General features: G+C 41.6%; 1 protein-coding gene across 7 annotated transcripts in view; it reads right to left on the bottom strand.

Annotated features, from left to right (window-relative positions):
- Nucleotides 1-18,151, bottom strand: part of svilc (supervillin c) — a 41,306-nt gene that overhangs the window by 16,708 nt on the left and 6,447 nt on the right. For 5 of the 7 annotated variants that reach the window (XM_053616150.1, XM_053616140.1, XM_053616182.1 and 2 more), the window contains exons 2-7: nt 10,216-10,758; nt 7,584-7,757; nt 4,702-4,733; nt 2,911-2,972; nt 689-825; nt 330-585 (exon numbers count right to left, since the gene is read on the bottom strand). In XM_053616150.1, coding sequence (XP_053472125.1) covers nt 330-585; nt 689-825; nt 2,911-2,972; nt 4,702-4,733; nt 7,584-7,757; nt 10,216-10,508 — 954 coding nt within the window. In that variant the 5' untranslated portion in view covers nt 10,509-10,758. Of the gene's footprint in view, nt 1-329; nt 586-688; nt 826-2,910; nt 2,973-4,701; nt 4,734-7,583; nt 7,758-10,215; nt 10,759-17,893; nt 17,916-18,151 lie in introns of those variants that run through there. The other 2 variants (XM_053616157.1, XM_053616165.1) reach the window with 2 other exon arrangements.

The raw sequence follows: 18,151 nt of genomic DNA, 5'->3' as shown, positions 1-18,151 counted from the left end.
CTGCCCTAAGAGCAAAACGGGGTCTTACCCAGTATTAATGCGAGTTTCCTAATAAAGTGAGTGTAGCCAGTGAATGTAGATGTCATGGTCTAGGAATTGCAAGTTTATTGTGATGCAGCAGACAATCAAGCTATAATAAGTCGAACTGACAACCTAGATATATTCTAGAAATTCATTATAACTTTATAATAATTGCTGTGGCAATACTGTAAAACAGTACTCAGTTACTTCACTGGAGTAATACAAATAACTTTTTTTGTAACAACGTTATACTTTGAATGGTGCTTTAAGGAAGGTGAGGGTAATAAAGCTCTCATACACACACTGACCAGGTTGACTTCGTCTGCAGTGATGGGCTGCGTGCGGTAACGAGCTCCCTTCTGCCTGCGTCTCTCTGAGGCGTCTACAGAACCGCTGTTCTCTCCTGGCCCTATAGGACCCCCTGGAGCTCTAGGCATGAGTGGCTGAGAGAGTTTATTGAAGAGTGCCAGTTTCTCACTCAGAGAGAGCTTGGAGCATGCGTCGTCCTGCTCGGCCTCCGCCTGTTCCGTCTGGGCATCGCCTGGCACGGCAACATGAGAGCTACTTCACAGATGAGAGACAGGGAAGGTGTGGTTAATGTTCAGAATATATTTCTTTTAAAGAAAGACGGTTTAGTTAGTCTAAAAAATAGAGCAACCTCGCTCACCTGACTGTCGCTCCCGTTTCCTCGCAGCTGATTGGCTGAGTGGGTGCTCTGCGAACCCGAGAGTCCTTGAAGCTGCTGCTGCTGGAACGAGGCCTCAGGAAAGAGGAAGCCTCGGGAGCTGCAGTCTTCTCCAGCTCCTGTGAGCACAAGAGAAAAACGAGAATGGTAGTAGGTAGTAGTGAAGTACAGAATCATCAGACGACTATTCAAAGCACCTTAGTGCTACTTCACACAGTAACGTATTACACAAAGTATACGGTCACCATCTTGTACGTTCTGTCCATTATCAATGAATGGTATGCTAGTATACACTAAAGGAGACAAGTTGGCAATTTGTCCACTGGCAGATTTTCAAACATTGCAAAAAGACAGCTCTAGTTCTACTTCCTTTCATTCCAGACCAGCAGGACAATTTTCTTTGGAACTAGTAGAGTTTGCTCATTGTGGTCCTCTTTCTCGTTCTCATCCTGATAAAAACTGGAAGAAGAGGATTTAAGAAGGCGAGTCCTTTTTCCCCCCTGAAAGCATCTACCATTCCATCACAACCTGAATGCTTCACCTTTGGCCGAATTTACATCAAATCTGTCTTTGTGACATTTGAATTCTTCAGATTTGCACTTAGGGTTCTCATTTCTTAACCCAGAATTTTGAATTATATATTTTTAAAGGCAAATGTTACCCCTAACAAGACAATGCATTGGCAAAAAATGTCAAATTCATAATATATACCACAGAAAACGTGCCGTGTATACAATTCAAATATACAAAATTCATATTCAAATAATTCTGACAATGAATATGGTGAGAAATATTACCAACCCAATCACACTAATATGGCGTACCCCATAGCTGGGATCTCACTATGCTTGATGGTTCAGAATTTTAGCACTTTTTACTGGACCTCCTCGCGTTTGTCTCCAAAAGACAGAGCAGAAGTGGGTCAGCAGGTGGATGAATAAAATAGCAGCAGGGTGAACGGTGCTATAACGGCTGGATCCCCAAGAGGCGCTCAGTAACCTGATACTCCAGGTTTTTCGTTACCAGCCACGAGCCAAAGAACGACACAGAGTGGGGGGTTAATCTAATTATAGTTGTGTATTCTTTGTACTGTAATTTTCACTAATGCTTTATCCAGACTGACACATATCAGTGAGTGTAGCACAAAGCACAAATTCATGTACAGTGTATTGAGAAAGTATTCACATAAAACTTGCAGAAGGGCAACCATCACTGCAACACTTCATTGATCTGCGCTTTATAAAAGAATGGAAAAAAAAAATTCTAATTCCAAGCAGGCTTTCACGTGTCTTGCACTGAGGAGAGTCTTCCGCCTGGCCACTCTGCCATAAAGCCCAGATTGGTGAAGTGTTGCAGTTTCTCCACACATGATCTCTGGGGCTCAACCAGAGTGACCATAAGGTTTTTGGTCACCTCTCTTACTAAGGCCCTCCTCCCTCGATTGCTCAGTTTGGCCGGGCGACCAGCTTTACGAACAGCCCTGGTTGTGCTTCTTCCATTTAAGAATTATGGAGGCCACTGTGCTCTTGGGAAGTTTCGATACAGCAGGATTTTTTTTTTGTGATCTGTGGGAAAATCTTCAGGACAGAAAAGCGGTTTCATGATAACAGGACAAGCTGCTTTTTAAAAAAAATTAATAACTTCAAAAGAGATAAAAAGAGACTGTTGATGAAATGACTACATATCTGCTGTAATGTAACTTTTGTCCACCATTTTATCATTCTGTGGTAAATAGTAAAATGCAGCTAAATGCATCAGATTGCAATTCTTCATGTCTAGGCCACTTCAGACAATAATCGAGCCAACATCCTGAAGTGTATGGCGGAAGCATGCCGACTATCTGTGGAAAACTGCAATATTTACATCAAGCATGAAAGACTGACTGGCAAAGTCTTAAGTCATCTGCTGTCTTGGAGCTGAAGTCACATTTTCTTGTGAGAAATTCTGTGATATCTGATCAGGGTTTTGGAGCATAATTTCAAAGTGCGTGGTGTTTTCTGGCCAAATCCTGTCGTGTTAGATGACTAAAGGTGATCCAAAACAAAATAAAATTTCTGCAAATCTGTCACTTGTCAAATCTGTATGAATTTATATTGTTTTGCTAACATTCTGCTAACCTAACCTAAAGACTATGATGTATTTCATGAAACAAAAAGAAAGGAAAAAAAAAAAACAAACAAAACCAGCTCCCAAAAAAACCATACCTTAAACAGAGACATCTTGGCAGCGACACTCATCATGGCTCTCTCGTCAGTCTTCACGTCCGCTGAAAGATTAGAAAAAAATATGAAGAACTTGTGATCTTTTTCTTGCAGAAATGCACTTCCTGCCTTAAAGTGCACCATGCTTGTGCTACAAAGCTCTATGATTAATGTAAACCTGTGAGGTCATAGTCTGACTAACACTTGAATCATTTGGCATTGAACCTTTTAAAGAACTTCCACTGAAGAAAGAAAAAGTACCAAAAACACACACCCACATACTTTATGATTGTGGTAGCTATAATCCTTAACCCCACCACACACAGAGGACGTTCCATTCTGTGTCTCATGTACTGTACATGTCCACTATGGTCTTCACCACAAATAAAATAACTCAGAAATATTTGTACCTGCAGCAATAAAGCCGAGGGTTTTTATAGACAGTTACGCCACACAGTTCACTGCGGGTTTTTCTATATCTCAGAAATATTTTCAGGCATAAATCGCTCTATACATGTTCTAGTTACAGCAATTAATTACTTGTTTGATTGTACCATTACTGTGAGTATCAAGGTACCAAAATACCAGAAATGCTACAAAACTACTAACGATTTGCCTTAGCTTGTACAATGTTATGTCAAATAAACGTAGTCAGATCAAATAAAATCTTGAGAGAAACTTGAGTTTTTATTCAGCCAATTGTGGCATTTGTTATGTTGGTAGAAAAACCTACTACATGTACAAGTGGTATATATGAATGTACGCAAACATATGAATAAACTATTGAAGGATAAATAGACACCTTAGTGCACTTTTAATGTTACAGTACCAATACACATCCTGTAAAACTAAGTAAGGAATAAAACACCCATGGGCATGCTGTTGTAGGAAAATAATCGATCAATGACGGGGTGGTGTGATGTAGCCAGGGTTACTGTTACAACCCAGAAGTTAATTATTTTATTATAACAAGACGTCCTCAAGTGATTCGTTCCTTTCATACTACAGCAATTTACTAACACCAGCACTTTGCTTATTAAAGAACACCACGTTGTACGTTTTATGATTCTAGCTACATTTAATGTTTGTGAAATGTCCAAACAATTTAGTTCTCATTATCACTTACAACAACTATAAACGGTTGTAAATATATAAATACATCAACACCTTCTGACCAATCAGATTCAAGAATTATATGGTATAAATAACTACTAAGCAGAGATGTGAAGCATGTTTATTAAAGTACGTATGTACAATGTAAAGTACGTTAATCGTTCAAAAATAATCATTTTATACGAATGATGTAAAAGAATAGAATTAAGTAAAACAATCAAATTAAGACGTGTAAACTTTAAAAATTCAGTTGTTAAAAAAATAAATTAAACCCAAATCCATTCAAGAGACTATAAGCTGTGTTTTATTACTTTGTTGATACGAGTCGTCAAGCTGTATCTATTTCTGCCTACATTGCTTCCATGCCGTGTAATTTCACTTTCTGTTTGCTGTGTGGTTAAACATTTTCAATTATTTCCTATTAACAGTTTTCATCCTCAAAGTTTTTTTTTTTTTAATCAGTACCATTTACACAATACTTAACATGGTTAAAATTTGGTATGATGACAAACCAACTCCAACAGTGAAGGAAGCGATTGTTTCAAAGAGTCCCATATACACAGATGCCCATGACACAGCTCTTTGATCAACTCAGTCAAGCAATCAGCTTTAAAATTTCATGTTAAACACCTACAACCACACACACGCAAATGTATACTCTTTCCCCTGAACATTACTAACCTGAGCTTTCTTGATCCGTGTTGTCCATGACTCTGTATGTGTGAAGAAAAAAAAAAAAAAGACACTTAACTGGATGACAACACACACATATGAAAGCACACACATAGAAGCTCCTCAACTACAAAAATAAGGGAGATGCAGGCATACACATCATCCACACAAAGGACAATATGATTTCACTTTGATTTTATGACATTACTGCTTCCCTTTAGGGGATCTGACACACACATTCACTCTCTCTTACACACACACACACACACACACACACACACACACACACACACACACACACACACACATGTCGGTACAGGTTAAAGTCATGACATAAGTGCAACACTTAAAGTGATGAGCTCTCACTCAACTGGGTGGGAGTGAGAGGGCCTTGTATGACAAGCTTAAAGAGGACGTGTGTAATGTGGGGTTTATTTTACCCTGTTTACGAAGAGATGTTCTTCCAAACCTGTCAAATGTGTAATAGCATTTAAGAAAGCTAATCTGACCTATTTAGGAAAGCTGTTCTACAAGTGAGAATGAGGAAATATGAAGAAAAAAAAAAAACCACACACACACACCCAACAGACATTTTTTGATACCGTATTTTCTGGACTATACATTCATAGCAACAACACAAAATGACATAATTTGTGTATTAGCCTAATTATAAATTGAAGGATTGTCAGTACTTCAGGTGTGCTACTACAGCAAAAATAAGCATTATTAAAACACTATGACTATTAAATAAGGATATATACATATGTGTATATATATACACACACACACACACACACACACATACATACATACATACATATACACACACACACACACACACACACACACACACACACACACACACACATATATATATATATATATATATATATATATATATATATATATATATATATATATATACATATATATATATATATATATATATATATATATATATATATATATATATATATATATATATAATTTTAAGACTTTATTAAACAAAACAAGATCTTCAAGCAGACTTTGGACCGACCAATAATATCCAGCTCACGTTTTTCACTTTTGCTAAAGTGTCTAGAAGTAAAAACACACACAAAATTCATAAACAAACAAACAAACAAACAAACAAACAAACAAAGCACGAGATAACAGTGTAACCTTCGTTTTTCTTCTTCTTCTATTCCAACTGGATTATGTATAGATAATTATTTTATTGGTCCATCTCTGGGATTTTTTTTCTTCTCCCACCCAAATCTATCATCCAAGCCATTTTTACTGACTGCGCAGACCCAAGTTTGGAAAGATTACGCAGTCTATTACATACCTGTAAACATAACCCGACATGTTGCTAAAGATTCGGTCATATCCTTTGGAAAAAAAAAAAAGAGGTTCTTCTTCAGTATAGACACTCCAGCGCTTTTTTGTTATATTTATTCCTTCTGAAGAATACTTAACCGTTCCAAAAAAAAAAGTGTTATATTTACATTATATTTGCATAACAAAATACAGTTCGAATCATAAGATTTCCACACCAATTTTTGTTAAGTAATGTTGCCGGAGGATGTCTGTGCTGATAAGCGATTCTTTTGTGAAACACAGAGTGTCATTTCACACCAGATGTTCCATGTGTGCTGCATACACCTCCTACCTTTAATGCCAACTGAATGCCTTGACCTTTATCATAACAGCTTGTTGTAGGGTTTGTGGAGGAGCAAGTTTGAGAATTAGTAGGTCACATGACCATAACATGTTTGTATGTTTTAATTATTCTTGGAACTCGACAACAAAAAAATGTTTTTGTTCTGCGTTTCAAACTTTTCAGTTTCGGTTTGGTTGCAACAAGAGAACAGCACTTCCTGGAGTTTTTACATATAACAAAGTGCAAAAACTCTTTTCCCACAGGATATAACAAACAATGATGCACCGAAGGGAAAATTCTGGGCCGAAACCGAAAATCCAGAACACATTTGGCCGAAAACTGAAACCGAAAAGGATTTTTTTAAACCCATTTTAAAATAGTTTTTTTTGTATAATTGTATTAATATTAGACGTTTTAATTAATTTCATGAATTCAGCGAGTCTGAATTGAAAAACTTCCTTTTTCTGCCCCGTCCAGATATTTAATATATTTTCTGCCCCTAGCCAGTTCAGGTATCAGGTATGCTTGAGACAACACCTGTTGTGCATATTTGTGCTGTGCTGAGGGATTCTATTCAGGGGGTTGAATCATTTTGAAACTGGAGAAATCATTAAACATTGCATTTTCAGTTAAATTTGGGGAAACCACTTGAAGCAGTCGTCGTGTTGAACTATTTCAATTGTTTTGTTTGATTTGTTCATTGCAAACAGCTGGAAGTCTGTAAATGTTAACAACAATCCTGATTTGCAATGGGGGTTGAATAATTTTGATTGCAACTGTCACTCCTTTATTCCTCACTGTAACAAGTAACCTATTTGAAATTAAAACCTAATTTACCCAATTATACCAATCATTTAATTTTCCTTCTTTCCCTGAACAAATACTTACATAATGCTATATTTAGAAGGACTATTTGAAATTGATATGGGCTGTTGGTTTGTGGACAGATGACAGCTTTTACTTGATATGTCTATACTTTGTGCTATAACTCGATAGACCTGTACACATATTAACAACATGCCAAGACAAGACATGAGTGGCTCTTGTCGAATGGATTACACAGCTATGGATGTGGGTTGACAACTGTGATTAGCTTCTCCTTGATATCGGTCTGGCTGACATGTGGCCACAGCAGAGTATGTTCCATCAAAAGAAATCAATGGCAACATGTGCAATTTTTGACTTCCGCCAAAAAAAAAAAAACCCACAGTGAAGCAGGAAAGCGTTCAAACATGCAGTGACCTACCCACAGCTCTCCTGCATCTCGGAGGCCGTGATTGGCTGCGTTCGGAAACGCTCGCTGGTTTTACGGCTCGTGGCAGCCCCTGCTGGCACGTAGCGTCGAGTACGCCGACGACCGCCATCGGATCCTGCTTTCGCTGAGGGGTCTGGGACGGCATTGGAGCCTCCACCTTCAGCACTGGAGGAAGAATTTTTAAAAAAAAAAACAACCAAATGACAGTCAAAGACAGAAAGTGAGTCAGTGCTACCATCAGTTCCTTCTACCACAAGTATTAAGTGTAAAACACCATCAGCACAGTGGCATTAACGTTGATGTTAATACATTTTACGGGTTAAAGCTTGTTAAAGCTCATTCAGCCACAGGCACATGTGACTTTTATCATCAGTCCTGAAGTGCATCATCTCCAGCACCAGTCCTGCATAATTAGATACTGTTACTCACCACACATACAATAATTGTGCCTATTATGATGTTCAAGAAGTGTAAAGCAGACACACACAGACACACACACACACGTCCCTACACTTTATCAGAGGCAGCTGAGCTTTGCTGCAGCAGGGCCCTTTTCAGTTCACCCACTGATACGCGAGTGCGAAGCTGCGGCATGTCAGGGTCAGGATGATTTTCCGTAGCCGACACGTTGGACGCATCCAAAACACGCTGCCTGAAGAGGGGCAACGAAGAGAAGGGGAAAGAGGGACTGAAGTGTTGGAATGCAGGCAATGCAGTTATACACAAGGATGCAGAGAGTTCGGTTCAAGAGTATTTGAACCTAACCAGAGAAATGACGAAGCAGAGAATGAGGATGACGAGTGATTCGGTTCAGTGAAAAAGATGATGAAAGACAAGAAACAAGCGACAGAAGAAGTGGATGAATGGAGACAGACATGTGGAAGACAAAAAGACAGCAACGACAGAGTGAGCTGATGGACAGAAAAAAACATTCGACATATTGAGAAACTCAAAATGGGTGTGTAATTACTCACTAATGCTAAACAGGAAGCGCTCACCTTCACTTACTGATAAATAAACATTACAGATCATTAAGAACGATAGTGTTTCTGTCGATTGAGCACTCGCTCAAATTTAAATTATTAACCGTGCTCAAAACACCAAACCCATAAGCATCGTATAAATCATTCATAAGGGTCCAGAGCTTAAAAATAAGCTGGACACAACTCACTGTTGAAAACATTCATCATCAATCATCCCATTTTAACACAATCATGCTGAATTTAACCAAATGTTACTTCAGCGCTAGTGCGTCAGTAGACGGTTGAGGAAACTATGACAAATGTCTTGTAGGTGGAAGTTCCCTTTTCTCTTTTTACCAAACTGCATCCCAAAAAAAAAAAAAAAAATATGATAAAAAAACAAAACAAAAAAACAGCATGATTTTATAATATGGCCAACAGTAAAAATGCATAAAACAGTTTACACACTTTACAAGGTGCCTAAAAAGTCAGGAACCAATTGGAATGCGTCGATCTGAATATGTTGAGCAAAATCCGTAAAAACATGATGCAAGGGCTGAGAAAACGTATAAGGGTGAACATGTAGTGCATATGTTGTAACATAGTAATAATAATAATAATAATTACAAAATTAAGTGTGTGTTGTTTTATTCTCATTGGGTCCTAACTTATCAGACACTCCTCAGCTTTGTGTCTGTAAAACAGTTTGTCATGTGACCTTTCTGTTACAAAGCAGATCAGTATTGAAAAGTAAGATATCCTAACCATATTATAGATGTGTAGCGGATTAGGAGCACAGACGATCACATCAGGTTCTGCTCCTGTCAGCCAAGAACAAGAATCAGATTCACCGAAACTGTTCAGTTGAAGACCGGAAAAAGACCAGGTAATTTTTTTTCTTATCTTCAACTGTCCAGTTTGGGTGAGTGTGCCCATGATTGCCTCAGATTCTTGTTCTTGGCAAGAAGACAGGAGTGGAACCTGATGTGGTCTTCTGCTTTTGTAGCTCATCCACCGCAAGGTTTGATATTTTGCGCATGCGGAGATGCTTTTCTGCTCAGCACGGCTGTAAAGAGTGATTATATGAGTTATAATATCCTTCCAAGCATCGCTCAAACCAATCTGTCCATTTTCCTCTGAGCTCTCTAATCAACAAGGTGTTTCCACTCACAGAACTGTCGCTCACTCAATGTCACCATTCTGAGTAAACTCTAGAGACTGTCATGTGTGAGCAGGTTCTCAAATACTCAAACCAGCCCATCTGGTACCAATATCCATGCCATGGCCAAAATTACTGAGATCACATTTTTCTTTATTCTGAATGCTTAAAACTGAAGCTCTTGATCTGTATCTGCATGATTTTTATTTTTATTTCTTTTTGCATTGTGCTGGTGTCACATGATTGGCTGAATATGCAGGTGTATAGGTGTTCCTAATAAAGTGGACAGCGAGTGTAAGATAGGAAATCGATAAGACAAATTTTCAGTGTAGCATGAAACATGCTGACCCTCAAAATTTGATAGATAAATGTATAAAATGTATCAATTTCTTTATAAATGTATACAATTTCCTTAAAAAAAAAGAGAAGTGGTTTAAAAGTGATTTTTCTCCTGTGCTCACGTTACGGTGGAAGTTAGGATAAAATGGCTCCTAAATGTCACCTGTTCGGGTTGGTCTTCTCAGGTTTAGCATCCCCGTTGTATCCATTGGAGATGTTAAGCTCTTTCTCAGCCGGAGCTTTGCCAAGTGCCTTCGCGTCTCTGTTAATTCCACGTGGTTGACGGTCAGAGCGTGTGGAGTCACGGTGTGCACCACGCCCTTCACTCTCCCTCAATGACCAATTAGACTGAAGCTCCTCCCCCCCGTTTCCATAGCGCTCTGCCAGCTCTCGCCTCCTTTCGGCTTTGTAGCGAGCGATCCTTTCGGCACGGGACTCTGCAGCTGAACTTTCCATCTTCCTGTTCCGTCAGTTCCTCTCTAGGGAGCCTAAGCGGGTTCTGCTGTAAGCTCAGGCTGGAGACGCATGTACGAAAGGGATCCTTCTAATCCCCGGGTCTAGATAAGCTCCGGACTTCAAAAGAGGGGAAGAAACGGGAGGAGTCAGGAAAGCAGAAAGCCTCGACCAATCAGCAGCTGGGAGAGGAGCTGGCTCTGTTAATCAGACAGCCGTCTACCATTGTGGTCGCTCCTTTGAAGACACAGCACTGTTGAGAAATTAGAGAATCAGAGGTTAATCCCATTATCTGACACATTCCTCGTCTCAGCATTCGTTAGTTCCCCAGAGTTAATCAGAAATCAATTCAAGGACCAAAAGCTGATCAAGAGGAGTTACATTCACTTTCTCACACACAGCAAGAAATCCTGTGTTCACTGTATTCCTAAGAGGGTGCGTTAACACACAACTCGGTGCTTAAGATAACCGTGTCCACCTGTTAAACACGTCAGCTATAAAAAATTAGCTCCCACTTCAGTCTATTCTCAAACCAGCATGCCACCTTAAGAGAACTGTACATCTCAAGCTCTGTAAGATGACCTGGTTTGATTTGCTGCTCTAGCATCTGGGATTCTCCCCTTGCACTGTAACTCAAAACCTTTGACACACGGGAGCAACTCAGCAACCGTTCACAGCACACCATACACTCTATAAACCCCAGCACTTCAACAACATTTAAATTTGAGGAAAAATTACAGTTTGGGTTGTTTTTATACTCGTGTCTTGCATGGACTCTTTCCTTTACAGTGACGCAGACTATATCGATGCAATACAGCAGTTAGGCACAGGACCATTGTTTTTTTATGTTTTAATGTCCTATCCACTGTATTAAATAATGTGAATTCTAGTTACAAAACCACACTTTTATGTTACTATGAGTTTATCCAATGTACAGAAAAGATTTCTTTGGACCCAAACTTGATCTATTCTTTTTTTCTTTTATTTACATCAGTCAAAGTCAGTCTCACGGTCACTATCTAAACATAAAGTCACTCAGATACCAATATACAGTTGCAGTCATAAGTTTAAATATGGCTTAAATAATCTGCAAAATGCTAATAATGTTTTAAAAATAAGGTGGATCATAAAAATAGCACTTTGTTGTTTATTTAGGCTTTTATTTAGAACCGGGGGGTGTAAACTTTTGAACAGGGTGATCGGTGTAAATTGTTATGTAAACATCTGTTAAGTGAAATAGCTTATTCAGGGTAGGACTAAATAAAAACCTTTTTGAATATAATTATTTTTAAATGAACGTTCTGCAGATTCTGCAAGGTGTACGTAAACGTATGACCGTAGCTGTACATTTAAATACAGAATGAATTTTTTTCAAACTTAGTTCCCATAAAAAAAAGCAGTGGGCTCTCTGTGCAAAAACGTCTGGGTTACGCATGTAACCCTGTTCCCTGAGAAGGGAACGAGACGTTACCTTTAGCATAACAGTATGAGAGCGCCCTAGCGCGTGACCGGTATCTGAAGCTTGTGTAAAATCATGCCTCTACTTATAGGCCTGCCATGATCAGGTGACGTGGCAATTAAGTGCGTCGCATGATGTATATATATATATATGGCACCTGTGAACCACACCGCCAGCCTCTATTATCTGAAGCGAAGACGCAATTCACAGGCCTGCCCTGGTATGACAAAGCTACGCAACGTCTCGTTCCCTTCTCAGGGAACAGGGTTACATGCGTAACCCAGACGTTCCCTTTCAAAGGGAACCTCGACGTTGCATTTAGCATAACAGTATGGGAACGAGAATACCCACTCAGTCATACCGAGGGTACAGCCTGTTCAAAAAGACCCAAGCCGAGGGTCACTGCAAGACACTCAAGCCCAGGATGGAATGAATATCCAGGCTATGATAACGAATGAATGTTTGTGGCGTAGACCACCCTGCAGCAGCACACACATCCTGTAAGGATACCCCTTTTGACAAAGCCTTCAAGGAGGCGATCGCCCTAGTGGAATGAGCCCTTATGCCCCGAGGCATAGCGAGACCATGCACCTCATAAGCAATAGAGATTGCTTCCACTATCGAACTAGATATGCGCTGCTTTGACACAGCATCGCCTCTACTGTCGCCGTCAAAGCAGACCAGCAGTTGCTCCGACTTACGCCACTGGCCGGAGCGGTGGACATAAGTACAGAGAGCCCTTACTGGACACAGCAGGTGCATTCTCTCTTTTTCCGGTGAGAGGAACGGAGGAAGACAGAAAGCCTACAACACCACAGGGTGGGCAGCCAATGTAGGCACCATAGGAATATAATCCGGCCTAGGATACAGGAAGGCCTTGGCTAATCCAGGGGCAAAGTCAAGGCAGGAAGGGGCAACAGAGAGAGCTTGTAGATCTCCCACTCGCTTGAGAGATGTCAGGGCCAGCAGAAGAGCTACCTTTAGAGTCAGAAGCTTCTCAGAGGCTGACTAAGGGCTCAAATGGGGCTCCTGAAAGACCTTCCAAGACCACAGAAAGGTCCCAGGAAGGTATGCGCGGCCTGCAGATGGGCCTAAGCCGCCTGGACACCATGCATGAACCTCGAAGTTAGAGGATGTTGCCCCACAGAGGCTCCATCAACAGGGGCGTGGCTGACCAAAACAGCGGCCACGTAAACCCTGACTGTAGAAGGAGCCAACCCTGCTGAGAAATGTTCTTGTAAGAACTCCAGGACTGTAGCTATTGCGCAGTTCACTGGGTCTAGCTGACGTTCCTCACACCACAAGATAAAAAGCCGCCACTTGAGCGCATACAATTTCCTTGTGGATGGTGCTCCTGCATTTAACATGGTCTCTACAACCTCATTTGTGAGACCAGAATCTATGAACTGGTGCCCCTCAGGGGCCAGACACACAGTTTCCATAGTTCTGGCCGAGGGTGATAAATCAGCCCTCCGGCTTGAGACAGTAGATCCCTGCGGATGGGAATCTCCCAAGGAGTACTGTCGAGCAGGGAAATTATCTCCGAGAACCATATCCGAGCTGGCCAATAAGGTGCTACTAGCAGCAGACGTAGACGGTCCTGGTGAACTCTCGCTAGAACTTGTGGGATCAGAGCGATCGGGGGAAAAGCATATAGACGTGACCTCGGCCACATGTGCACCATGGCGTCCAGCCCCAATGGTGCGGGAGGAGTGAGGGCAAAGCACAGCAGGCAGTGTGTTGTCTCCTCGGAGGCAAACACATCCACTTCCGCTTGTCCGAACCTCCGCTATATGGACTCCACCACTTGTGGATGGAGCCTCCAACCCCCGGGCCTCAGCCCCTGCCTCGACAGAATGTCTGCCCCCACATTCAGGCTGCCTGGAATGTACATTGCACTCACTGACAAGAACTTTCCCTCTGCCCAGAGAAGGGTTAGTTCCCTGACTTTTCAGCCACCACTGAAACGGTCTCATGTGCAATAAGCCCAACGGTATGACGTTGGCTGCTGCTGCCATAAGGCCCAACAGTCTCTCGTAGAGACTGGAGGGGATGGCCAGACCCAGCTTTATCTTGCTCAAAGTTGATAGGATCGATCCTACGCGTGTTGGGGATAGAAATGCCCTCATCCTAGAAAAGTTGTCCTCTGGACTGGAGAATGCATACTTTTCTTGAGGTTCAGCCTGAGCCCCAAGCTCCTCATGTGGGCGATAACAACATCTCGATGTTGAACGCCAGTTCCCTGGATCGTACTAGAATTAACCAGTCATCCAGGTAGTTTAGTACACAGATGCCCTGGAGTTGCAAGGGAGCCAGAGCAGCATCCATGCACTTTGTGAAGGTGTGAGGGGTTAAAGCTAGCCCGAAGGGAAGAACCCGAAATTGATATCCGTTGTCTCCAAACGCAAACCTCAGGAACTTCCTGTGACTGGGCGATATTCCAAAGTGGAAATATGTATCTTTCCGATCTATCGTCACAAACCAATCCTCGAACTGAATCTGTGGCACGATAAGTTTGAGCGTCAGCATCATGAACCTGTATGTCCGAAGAGTACAGTTCAGATGACGCAGATCTAAAATTGGCCACATACTCTCATCTTTTTTGCGGACCAGGAAATAACAGTTGTAAAAGCCTCCCTCCCTTAGGGAATGGGGTACATGTTGTATGGCCCCTTTGTCCAAAAGGGAACTTACTTCCTGCGCGAACACTGGGCTCTGCTCTGTGCTGACAACTGTGGTGAGCACACCTCTGAACCGGGGGGGGGGGGTGGGGGGGTCGAGCTCTGAACTGGACCCTGTAACCCTTTTATATGGTAGACAGAACCCATGGAGACACATTTGGCAATAGTTTCCACGCTGCCAGATGGTCTTTCAGTGACTATTCCACATTCTGTTGGAGGGAAAGCATCAGATTTCCATTGCCCTGTGACAGCTCGCTGACCAAAGAAGGCTGAAAACATGGGATGGCCTTGGCTAGGGCAGGCCCTACAGTAGCACTGGGGGCTATCTGCCCTAACAACCTCATGTCCCCTGATACGTCCCTCCGTGGCCCATCAGGACCTTTCCTTCTTTGCCTGCTTCGCTTTTATGATCATTCTTAGATCAGGCCTGTAAGCAGGCTGCAGCTGTGGCCGCCCAGTCCCCCTGGATCTCTGCGGGGGGAGGCGGGCCGCCACACTCGCCTTCTGTGCCTCCCTTGCACTAGCGCTAGCCCGGGCTCCACTCATGGATGCCCGGGCGAACTCGACACGACAGGGAAGGAACTGGCTGAACACCACCGTCGGCGATGGCATTAACCGCACCGCGAAACAGGCCGGAAGGTTTAACAGGGGCGTCCAGCAAAGAAACCTTATCCTTGTCCCCCATCCCTGAGATGTTGAGCCATAGGTGCCTCTCTGCCATAACCAAGCTACCCATTGAATGGCCAATATGACGGGTCATTTGTTTGGTTGCCCGGAGAGATAAATCTGTGGCGTGGCACAGCTCTGCCACTGCCTCGGGCCCAATTCCCCCCCCCCAGTATCAAGTTCACTCAGCAGGTCTGCTTGGTAGGCCTGCAACACTGCCATTGTATGCAGTGACCCACAAGCAAGACCAGCTGCCGCATAGGCTTTGCCCACAAACACCAAGGTGGCCTTACATGGCTTGGAAGGTAAAGTTGGCCTCCCTAAATTACCTGCCGTTGATGGAGAGAGGTGGCTCGCAAACGCCTCCTCCACCTTCGGCATCGCTAAATAGCTGTGCTGTTCACTCCCCATGATGGCTGAGTAATCAGACGTCGCGGGGATATAAACACGGCTAGTGTATGGATATCTCATCATGCACTTCTGGGGAAAAAGGGGAGTTTTCTGCAGTGTGAGGGAGATTTATATTTATTTTCACTGGCGAGGAAGTGCTCATCCAGCCTGCTACGAGCCACTTCTTCCCCGGGCCAGTCTATATTCAACTTTTCAACTGCCCTAGTAATCACCTCAAGCAGCTCTTTATATGCTTGTGAGCTGCTCTCGGTTTTTGGTGCAATGGCACCCTCTACTGACTCCCCGGAGTCAGCGAGGGTGTTCTGGCTTTCCATAGGCGAAGGAGGAGTCGCGACGCGAGCTCCAAAGTCAGGCGGAGAGCCAGACCCGGAAGACAGAGCAAGAGATAGAGCAGCACTCGTCTCTGGCTCCACTTCCAAATCCAAACGAGATCTCCAGGACCGTGAGGCTCTGAAACCCAACTCCCTTCGGACGAGAAGAGAGTGAGACGCGAGCGGAGCTGCCTGATCATGAAATGTTCACAATGCTGACAGATAGACCCCTCGAGGGCTGCCGTCGCATGCTCCACACCCAAACACTTCACACAGAAAGCGTGTCAGTCTCCTCCCATGATGAAACGGGAGCAAGGCGTAACACACTTTCTGAATTCTTTCTCGCTCATTCTTTCCCTCTCTTTTCTTTTCTTTTTAAAAAGGGATAGAAAAGCTTAGAGATTTTGAGAAAATATAGAGTAGAAATGAAGCATCTTTTTGTCACACAAACAACAGACATGCAGTCTCGCTGAAGATAAGGCTAGTGGCATGGTTCACAGGTGCCATATATATATCATGCGACGTGCTTAATTGCCACGTCACCTGATCATGGCAGGCCTATAAGTAGAGGCATGACTTTACACAAGCTTCAGATACCGGTCACATGCGCAAGGGCGCCCCCATACTGTTATGCTAAACGCAACGTCCAAGTTCCCTTTGAAAGGGAACTCAATTAATATGTCTGCAACATTCTTATTGTACAGTGAATTAAGAAATCCAGAATCCATCAAACTTTAATATGACAGTGTAACAAATACAGATCAGTGTATTTAAGCTGGAACATTTACTAATAAATAGCACCCCTTACAATCTCTGTTTCGAGGAAAAACCTTGTTTTGTATTTTGTACTGTGCATAAGTCTTAGGTGGCTTACATATACACACACACACACACATATACATATATACATATATATATATATACACATATATATATATATATATATATATATATATATATATATATATATATATATATACACATACATATATATATATATATATATATATATATATATATATATATATATATATATATATATATATATATATATATATATATAAAAATAAGCCACCTAAGACTTTTGCACAGTATATTAACTAAAAATGTTCTTAAAAAAAAAACCGAGAAGAAATGTTAGAGGCTGTTATAAAAGGCAAAAGTTTGACACAAAAATTATTTGGGACTATTTAACACATGTTCTCTAGTAATCTTTTTTTTTTGTTAATTTTGTTAACGAAGGCCCACCTGTGAAATCTAAAATACCAAATATCATTATTTATCATCAAAATTAGGATTGGGCGCTATGACAAAAATATCATATCGCAATACCTGGTATTTCTATGATACACAATTTGGATCATGATAAAGAGTTCTACTAACGAACTAACAACAAAATATTAGTGTTGCAAACAGTAAAAATAAAGAGTTTGATGAAACGTTCATTTAATAATAATAATAATTATTATTATTATTATTATTTTCTACAAAAATAAAACCAACACAGAAAATTTCCGGAAAAATATTGCGGTCAATCAACGAGAGGCTGAAACTTTGTTGATCAAAAATGAAGATCTAATAACGGAATGTTTCTAATACCACAGCTGTACAGACCAGCAGGATTTAAGTGTGTGTGTGAATCCACAATGTCCTAAAAGCATCTGGGCAGCGCAAAGGCTGAGCTCAAGGGAAGAGCAATTTCACAAAGGCTATTTTAGTATCCGTTAGTCATATTAAAACTGATTTAACGACCCGATGCTGCCTAAAACAGGACTGAAGTAGACAGAGATATATTCAGCTCACAGGCTCTGCACACACACACAAAACTGGACACACACACACACACACAGAGATAGTTACCCATGGCTACCTGGTCTCCAGGCCACAACCAAGACACAAACAAAGCTGATCTCCAGGAAAAGTGAATAAATAATGACACCATGACCTTATCAGACAGACGGCTCCAAGGGCCGAGCACGGTGAAGACGGATGTCTCGGAGATTGAGTCAAAACACAATGAGTATTGAATGCATATCTGTTAATATTAACCTAATATATCTTTCAATCAGTATATCACAAAAGATTTGCTTTGTGTGCACGTGTGTGTGTTGTGTGTTG

This window comes from Ictalurus furcatus, chromosome 2 (genome assembly GCF_023375685.1).
Source record: "Ictalurus furcatus strain D&B chromosome 2, Billie_1.0, whole genome shotgun sequence".
In the NCBI taxonomy this organism is placed as follows: Eukaryota; Metazoa; Chordata; class Actinopteri; order Siluriformes; family Ictaluridae; genus Ictalurus; species Ictalurus furcatus.
This window is presented reverse-complemented; position numbering and strand designations above follow the sequence as displayed.